We start from the raw sequence: 8889 nt of genomic DNA, 5'->3' as shown, positions 1-8889 counted from the left end.
GAAGTTATGACTGTCAGCACCGAGGACAACACAGAGTGTGCACGCTTGATGCATGCTGCTACTCTATACGGTGCAAAAGCTTTGATGGACCTTGAATACACACAATTGTAGCCCTTGAAACCCAGTCTTTTTCAAAGCCTGCAGCACAGAGGTTACTGCCTGCCCTGACTGCTTAATGGTAACAGGCTAAAGCTGCTGGTATCTGGGCTATTTATATGTGCAAGTAGGAGTCACGTCTGCAAGTGTAATCTGTCTATACTTAATAAATTGCATTCACACATTTTTGTATTTATTTATTTTAAAGTATTTAAAGATGAGATCCCTTTGTAGAGACGATGCACTGTAAAGGAAAAGAAAGCTCAAAAAAGCTTTATTAGTTCTTTTAAAGAAGGCTTAAAAGGGTCTTTGATGTTACATATTAACATTAAAGGATGGTTTATATTTAAAAGTTAATGCACCACAAAGCTGGTATTTTATTTTTATTTTATTTTATTTTTACTATTTAATTTTTTCTTGATTCTTTTTCAAGCCTTTTTGTTAGGATTGAGGGACAGTTATATTGGTAGTTATCAAGCATCCACAAGACTGAAAAATGAAGCCAACATGGAAGTGTCAAAACTGCAGTTCATCTCATAGCAGGCTGCAAAAATGTACAAATACCGTAGACGTCATTTTAACGATGGTGGCCAAACGTATAGAGAAAGGTGTTATTCAACTACATAACACACACACACACAAACACCCAAGAAGCTGAGCACAGTATGAGAACTAACTCTAATATGAACCTGTTTAGATTTACTTGTTAAATGTTTTGTTGTCATTGTGTAAAAAAGCCGAATGCCATGAAGCCTGTCAGAATCTTACTGAATATTTTAACACAGTCTTTGTTGTAAACATGTCTTTATTTATTAACTAAGTCTTTGTTTATTTCACACGCAGTAAGACATTCTGAATGCAGTAAGAAAAATAAACCTGTAACCTAACACTGGTAACACTAACTAACTAACACTAGTTAGTTAGTTGGTAACACTAACACTAACTAACCTAACACTGTAACCTAACACTGAGCTTAAGCAGTTAAAACAAGACCTATCTGCAGGCTATTACGTTAGTGTGCTATTATTAATAAAAACATTTAGCTGTGATTTGGCAATATTATTGAAATAATTGCACTGAATAAGAAAATCACACAAAAGCAGCGCTGTCTTTGCCGGTGCTTTAATTTGCAGATTTTGTAACATTGATAGTACAAAGAAAAGCCTGAAAAAGAATCAACAATTCTTTTCATAAAGCTGCCTCTGAATGCATTTGATGAATTGCAAAGATATGTTTTTACATAAAAGACAAAGCAAAATGAAAAAGCAAAGAAATAACATCAAAGGTTAATGAAAAATCAGATTTCGGTATCATCATTCAGTCTTTTAGCATAAATCTTTCCTGGCTCTACAACAAGCATCTCATAGCTGTTGGCGAAGGCCTCCGTCAAAAAGGGACTAGAAGGTATCGGCACATAATCTTGACAAAGCCTACCAGCAAGATTTGGCGCACACTCCACTTTGTATGAAAAGAAGAAGGTGCCATGCTTAAACATGCAGCTTTCGGTCACGTTTCCGCTACACAGGTCAATTGAACACTTGCCAAGCAGATCACTGTTCCAGTATGTGTCTTCATCATAAACCACAAAACTTAGTTTATTTTTACTGTTGAGCTTGATGGGTCCAAACTCAAATACCTCTGACCATTTGGGATTATCATTGTTCCGTATAATGGCAGTGCGCTTTACCTGTTTACCATATTTAACCATCACTGAACCATCTGTCTTAGTACAGCAGTCACCATACAGGCCCTTTGCATAAAGTTTGAACACCTTCAATGTTGCGAGGCCTTTCCCAGCAGGGCAGCAGTTCGCCTGGACATTCTGGTTACTGTTGCAGACACAAGCACAAGGATCTCTTTTGTTCACTCTGTGGCCAATCTTACAAGTTTCTGAGCACTTTTTCAGCAGAGCATTTCTCTTAATGTACTTCTCCACCTCCAACTTCAGTCCAGCAATGGCAGAATGATTAGTTGGCAGTATGGTGTGCAGTGGCTTTAAGTTGTATTGGACCACATCAGGGGTAGTTTTTAGTGAGTTGAGCCATTTCTTATAAACAGAAGCATCTGACTGCGCTTGAAAGAGTACATCAGCTCCATCGATGTTTCCACCAGTGACCTCTGTGAACCGCTCATGAAATTTACCACTAAAGCTTGGCATGGACAGCTTTTTCTTTATTGAGTTACAGTACTGCATCATTGACTTAATGCTACTAGAATGAGCAAAGCGTCTCGAAGCCTCGACTAACAAACAATCATTGATTACTGTTGCTGACAGGCCGTTCATGGTCGCTTCGCATGTCCTGACAGCAGTGATGGCCTTCATGTCTCCTCCGAGAAGAACTTGTGTTATGTAATGCGTGCCATAGGTATCGATCAAAATGCGATATGATTCCTCTGTTTTTTGTGAATAAGCAGGAAGGGAGTTCACAGCTGATTCAAATTCATGCGTCAGTGGAGGTTTTGCTGCCAGTCTGTAGCTGTAAAAGACATGGATCACAAACAGTGGTTATAACTTCTTAATTTAAATCTCAATCAAAGAAAAAGTTAATTCTTTGTCTTTTTTTAACCAATTCGCTTTTTAACTGCTTTTGCTATAGGTTTAAAAAAAAATGGAAAAATTCAAGCTAAAGATTTCCAAGTTAAGCAACATACACATTTGGTAAAGAGCAAACCACACTCACCGGTAAACATTACAAGAGAGAGAATGACGGAAGAAGGTGTAACGGTCTTTCTTTGACTTTTGCATGGCAAAGGTGCATTCTTTTGACCGGGAACCTCCATAAATTGGCTGAAAAGGCAGAGTGGCGTCTACAGAGAAATTAAGGCCGCTTTCCCAGTCATTGGAGACAGCTGACACAGAATCATTGGCAAACTTTTCAACGGAGTCGTAGACTATGCTGTAGACCTTCAAATCACACCTGGGGATGATTCTCCAGTCCACCACAGCAACAGGCACCTTCTGCTTTTCTTTTTTCATGAAGGGGTTTCTCTGCAGCTTACAAGAGCCATTCCCAGTCTTCCACGTTTCAGTGTCGATGATGGAGGCTCCTTTCCTCTCCATTTTGACAATGTCAAAACCTTCTCCACCCAGATTGTAGCCGGGGATGAAATTAGCCTTTTTACACTCGTCTGGTGTACCAATGAAGCTCACGCTGGAAGGAAGGCACGGAGGACTCCAAGCCCAGCACAGGAGCAGGAAGTGCCACAGCATAAACATCTGTGTAGATGAAATAAAAAAATAACAGAAGAACAAAAATAAAATGGTTAAACAAAGCAATCTTTAAATTGACACTTTCAGCCCAGTGCAATAGTTTCATAATGACTATGAAGAAGACCTTACCTTGACTGTGAACTGCAAACTGTGATCGTGCTGTCAAAGTCCGACTGACTGTATACTGTAACATTAATATGCAGGAGGTGGAGTCAATACTGTCTCATCTAATTATCAGCATTCACACATTATGTGCACTTCACCATGTTCAAAAAGTCTCACAGAGACTTTTTTAAAACAGTTTTTTTTGTTTTTTGTTTCACATGAAGAATTTTCTGAAATTATCAATCTGAACAAAAACAAAAAGAAAATGTTTACTTGTCAGACTGAGTCCCAAATAAATGGATTCGTTTAGAAAATAAATACGAATGCAAAACAGAAGCAAAATGCATCTTTCAAGACATCTTTTGTTTAAAGGTGTCCTTTAATATGTCCTGTATCCCAACCCAAAATGAACAAATGTGAAGTCCAGAGAAGTATTTAATAAATAAAAAATGTGAAGAGTATTGATTGTGGGCGTGCAGAATAAAATAAATCGTATGTGTGGAACTTCTCGCTACTGGATTCCGCATTTTTAAAGGAGTTGGTCGTATAAAAACTACTATACACAAGAACCTAAAAATGTGAGGGTGAAAAGTTGAAAACGGGCTGAGTTAACACCACTACGGCTCGCCTCGCCCTTACACGTACACAAACAGCCTGTTTGCGATCACAGGGCGTAGTTCTGTTTCTGAGAAAGTAATGTGATACTGTGTTCTTTAAATGTGTTGCACAATGTTAGAGGAAAAACTTCCTATCAATGTAACATGTTTGTACATAAGCTTACGGAATCCTAATCCTGTGTATATATATATTTTTTTTTTTTAAAGCTGGTGAGATCAAGTAAGCTTTTGACATCCTTGAACGTCTGAGAGTTAAACTATTTCCACTCCACCTTTACTTTGACCTTTTTGTAAAATATTTTCACAATAAAAAACAGAAATGAGTCCAAACAGATTCCTTCCATCAAAAAAACAAACAATAAAACCATCCATCTGCCCATCCATTTTCTTTTGTTTCTCCAGTTACAGGTGTACTGGAGCCTCAGGTGTCATAAGGCGGGTTTTCACACCTATAACAAATTTAAAATCACCAGTCGCTCAAGCATGTGTGTCTTTGCTCTGGCTGAAGAAGCCAAAAAGCCCCAAAGATTTTATCAAATTACCAGTACCTAGACCAGCTATATTCCACTACTTCTGATGTGTTTATTTTTTTTTTGTTGATTTTTTTGTTTGTTTTTTTGTTTGTTTGTTTTTTTACATTTCTTCATTCATCCATCCATTTATTCATTTTCCTTCATCTTATTTTTTTTGAAAAAATTGTGGATTGGAGGAATGTCTCTGTATTTAAATACATATGTTGACATAATAGTTGCAAAAACAGTGTGTATGTTCAGATCATGACTGGTGGGGTTTGTACAGGGAAATATCTGGAATTTTGCACATGTGCATTTAGAACAAAGGTTTCCTTTATTTGCATAAATGTGGCTGTTTGGTTTGCATAAAGATGTTCGGCTTCTTCTGCTGCTGTCCATCCTGTGCTGCAGTGTTACTGCACACATCCATACTGGATTTCTGCTTCAGTGCTGTAAGTAGTTGCAGTTCACATATGTACCACAAAGCGGCGCTAGTTTCATGTAGAAATGATGGAAACACACATAACAGACTTCAAACTTTTCCATAGCTTTTTTTTTTTTTTTTAGATTTTCTGTATAATTTATAAACCTTCCATGTTTCTCTGTGCAGGAATAAATAATGCTATTAATATTTCAATGTGAAATCGATGATTGGTCAGGATGCTGCTGGCTGCATAACAGTCAGAACTATAAACATGCATTTTACCCCTCATTATGCAGTTAACACATTATAACGTGACTCTGTAATAGCAGGGTTACACTGTTTACCAGCTACCGTCTGTCTTTGTGGAGTGTGCCTTTTCCCTTCTGTCAAAACAGCCAGATGAATTTTTTGAACTTGAGCTGTTTGACCCGAGGGAATTGATGCATCTATTCTCTATTTATAACACAGACAGGAGGTGTGCCATCACACAGAGGCAAAGTGATTGGTCGGGATCCTCAGAGGACTCTTTGTGCTTCTGTAAATACGCAATACACATGGGGAACATAGTTGCATCTGCTCTGTGAAAACATGTATGCATGCAACCATCCACGCATTGATCTACCGAAATGAATTCTTTGGAGATTGCAGATGTGTTCATGCATGCCCTATATGCATACAAGAAGGCAAACAAATTCACATGTATGCTTTAATGCCTATACACTTTCACAATGAAAGAGTTACAGTTTGCTGCTGGCACTCCCACATTATTGAAGCATACGTACGTATTTTCAAGATGTTCTGCACAAAATGAGCTTTTTCTTCCTTAAAGGTTCAAAGAAGCTCAACAAATACACACATATCATATCCACCAATGATGTCTGTGAATGTGTATATCATACCTAATATAAGTTTCCCACGTGAAGCTTTAAACTTCACGTTAACAGATACTCACGGAGAGAACTGCCTCGGTTTTCTTTCATTTAAGAGTGAAAAGTGGCACATGTCAAATCACTACCCACAGACCTTTAATGCCTTAAAACTGGCTCATGGATAGCTTTTAGTCTGACATCTACTGACACAATAATTCAGATAGATAATGTAGATTTTATTGGACAAACAATGCAAGAGACACATGCAAATGCACGCAATGATGTTGTTTTACAGAGTACAAGAATGCTGGGTTTTGAAAGTGTCACAAATATGTTTGTCATTAATAAATTAAGCAAAAATAAAACCCCAATTCTAAAAAAAAAAAAAAAAAAGTGATGCTGTGTAAAATCTAAATAAAAATAAAGTGTTATCATCTGAAATCTCATGAACCCATATTTTGTTCATAATAAAACAGAAAACATAAACAAAAATTTCAAGGGTATTTTGAATTTGATGCAACATATCGCAAAAAGAGTTGAGACAGGGTCACGTTTACCCCCCTTTTTTAACATCGGCCCGTAAATGTCTGGGAACTCAGGAGACCAGCTCAGAGTCTTTTGAACTTCTCATACAAGATTCTAGCTGCTCAACAGTCCTGGATCTTCTTTCTATTATTTATCTTTTCACAATGTTTTCAAGTCAATGAACATCACCACAAATGAAGCAAACGCACAGACACCGATGTTGTTTTTGTGACTGCTTTACTGGCATGTTTTTAATAAGAATACATGAATGCAGTAATATTGCAATATATTTGCGATTACTATATGAGGCAGGAATGGTTCCACATGATAAGCAGTTAAGCAGAAATGAGAAGCAACAATATAAAAGTAATGTATGCATCACATATTCTCCCTTTGTCCTACTTCAAGTCCCGGCTTGACTAATTTGCCATGCTGCTCACCAGTTTCTCCAATGAGGATACCATTTCTGGTATGAAAGACTTTGGCCAAAGAGGGACTCATGGGTGAGGGGATATACTCGTCACAGTAGTCACCACCTAGGCTTGGTGCACACTCTACTTTGCAGGAAAAGAATAATGTACCATGATTAAGCATGCAGCTGTAATTAAACCAGCCTTTGCGTGGTTTAACCTGACACTGCCCAAGATGATCACTGTTCCAGTATCTATCCTCGTCGTATACATTTAACACCAATTTGTCTTTCGTGTTAATAGTGATTGGTCCAAACTCAAATACCTCCGACCAACTGGGGTTATCATTGTTTGGTATAATAGCAGTGCGCCCTATCTGGTAACCATATTTAAGCTCTACTGAACCATCTGTCTGAGTACACTGGTCTCCATATAGATTCTTTGCATAAAGATTGAACACCTTCAATGTTGCACGACCTTTCCCAGCAGGACAGCAGTTCGACTTGATATTTTTATTACCATTACAGACACAAGCGCAAGGATCTCTTCTGCTGGATCTGGATCCAATCTTACATGTTTCCGAACATTTTTTCATCAATGCGTTTTTCTTAATGTACTTTTCCACCTCTAGCTTCAGTCCCGCAATGGCATAATGGCTGCTTGGCAGAATCATGTGCATGGGCTTTATATTGTATCGGACCACATCAGGTATGGATTTAAGAGACTTGACCCAGTCCGTCATAACGGATGTTGATTGCCCTTGAAAGAGGATATCAGCTCCGTTAATGTGTCCACCAATGATCTCTGTGAATCGCTCACTAAATGTACTGCTGAAACTTTGCCCATGGTTTAACTTCCTTTTCATTGCCTTGCAATTTTTGTTCATGGTTTTAATGCTGGCAGAGCTCATGAAATTAACTGAGGCCTCCACTGTGAGACAGTCGTTGACATCTGTAGCTGACAGGCCATTCATGGCCGCCTGACAGGTCTTGATGGAAGTGACGGCCTTCATTTCTCCTCCTAGATACACTTGTGTGATGTAATGTGTGCCATATGTCTCAACCAAATTCCGGTATAAATGCTTGGTTGCAGATGAGTAATAAGGAAGGGCCTTCACAACCGATTCAAAATCATGACTCAGTGGAGGATTTGCTTTTAGTCTGTAACTGTAAAGGACAGAAATAAAACAAAAAATTAAAAAATTGTCTGTCTGCAAATAACATAACTACTGGAATAACATAGAAAGATTTGCATATATAGGACTGTTTACTATTTGTAGTTTTTAGGAATTGAATTAATTCTGTTCAAATACTCACCTGTAGAAGTTACACTTGACAGAATGGCGAAAGAAAGTGTAGCGATCTTGTTTTGACTTTTGCATGGCGAAGGTAGATTCTTTGGAGTGGGAGCCTCCAAAACCAAGCCCAAGTCCAACGCTACCAGAAACAGGAATATCAAGGCCAACTTTCCAGTCATTGGACACAGATGATGTGGAATCATTAGCAAGCGTTTCAGCAGAATCATAGAGTGTACTGGAGACTGATAAACTGCACTTGGGGAACATTCTCCAGTCCAGCACGGCGACAGGGACCTTCTGTTTTACCTGATTCATGTAGCTGTTTCTGTACATTCTGCAAGTGCCATCTTGAAGTTTCCACGTTTCAGTGTCGATGACATAGGCGCCTTTTCTTTCCATCGTCACAATGTCAAAGCCTTCTCCAGCCAAGTTGTAACCAGGGACAAAGTGAGCCTTTTTGCACTCCTCTGGTGTACCAATGAAGCTCACACTGGATGAAAGACACAGAGGGCACCATGCCCAGCACAGGAGCAGGACATGCCACAGCCTTCCCATCTATATGAAGGAAATAAAGAACAATAGAAGGAAATATAATAAAAGGCAATACAAGTTAAAATCTTGGGAAATTTAAAGCCATGAAAACTGGAAAATCTCAGAGTTTCACAGAATGAAGGTTTTGGGTGTCTTACCATCAGCATTAACAGGAAGTTCTGTTTGATGCCTCAAAATGGACAGCTTAAGATATTAGTGTCCAGGAGGTGGAGTCTTGAAAGGGTGTTTAAAACTAGGTTCCAACAAATTTCTCACAAGTTTTATATTGAAT

The 8889-nt window shown here is 38.4% G+C and overlaps 2 protein-coding genes across 2 annotated transcripts; both read right to left on the bottom strand.

The window, feature by feature from the left end:
• Positions 1 to 1215: 1215 nt before the first annotated feature.
• Positions 1216 to 3449, bottom strand: LOC146573253 (perforin-1-like). The gene is made up of 3 exons (XM_085277920.1): positions 3437 to 3449; positions 2778 to 3313; positions 1216 to 2573 (listed from the first exon to the last, which is right to left on the bottom strand). The coding sequence occupies exons 2-3, from the start codon at positions 3311 to 3313 to the stop codon at positions 1394 to 1396; spliced, it is 1716 nt and encodes a 571-aa protein (XP_085134046.1). The 5' UTR covers positions 3437 to 3449; the 3' UTR covers positions 1216 to 1393.
• A 2322-nt stretch (positions 3450 to 5771) lies between these two features.
• Positions 5772 to 8621, bottom strand: LOC146573252 (perforin-1-like). The gene is made up of 2 exons (XM_085277919.1): positions 8086 to 8621; positions 5772 to 7935 (listed from the first exon to the last, which is right to left on the bottom strand). Exons 1-2 carry the CDS (start codon positions 8619 to 8621, stop codon positions 6738 to 6740), a joined length of 1734 nt encoding a protein of 577 aa, XP_085134045.1. The 3' UTR covers positions 5772 to 6737.
• Positions 8622 to 8889: the final 268 nt, after the last annotated feature.

The sequence above is a fragment of the Mchenga conophoros genome, linkage group LG6, assembly GCF_057382185.1.
Source record: "Mchenga conophoros isolate Kocher_MC1m ecotype Shallow Benthic linkage group LG6, M_conophoros_male_GT1.1, whole genome shotgun sequence".
Lineage (NCBI taxonomy): Eukaryota > Metazoa > Chordata > Actinopteri > Cichliformes > Cichlidae > Mchenga > Mchenga conophoros.
The sequence above is the reverse complement of the archived record's forward strand: the minus strand, read 5'-3'. Positions and strand labels throughout refer to the sequence as shown.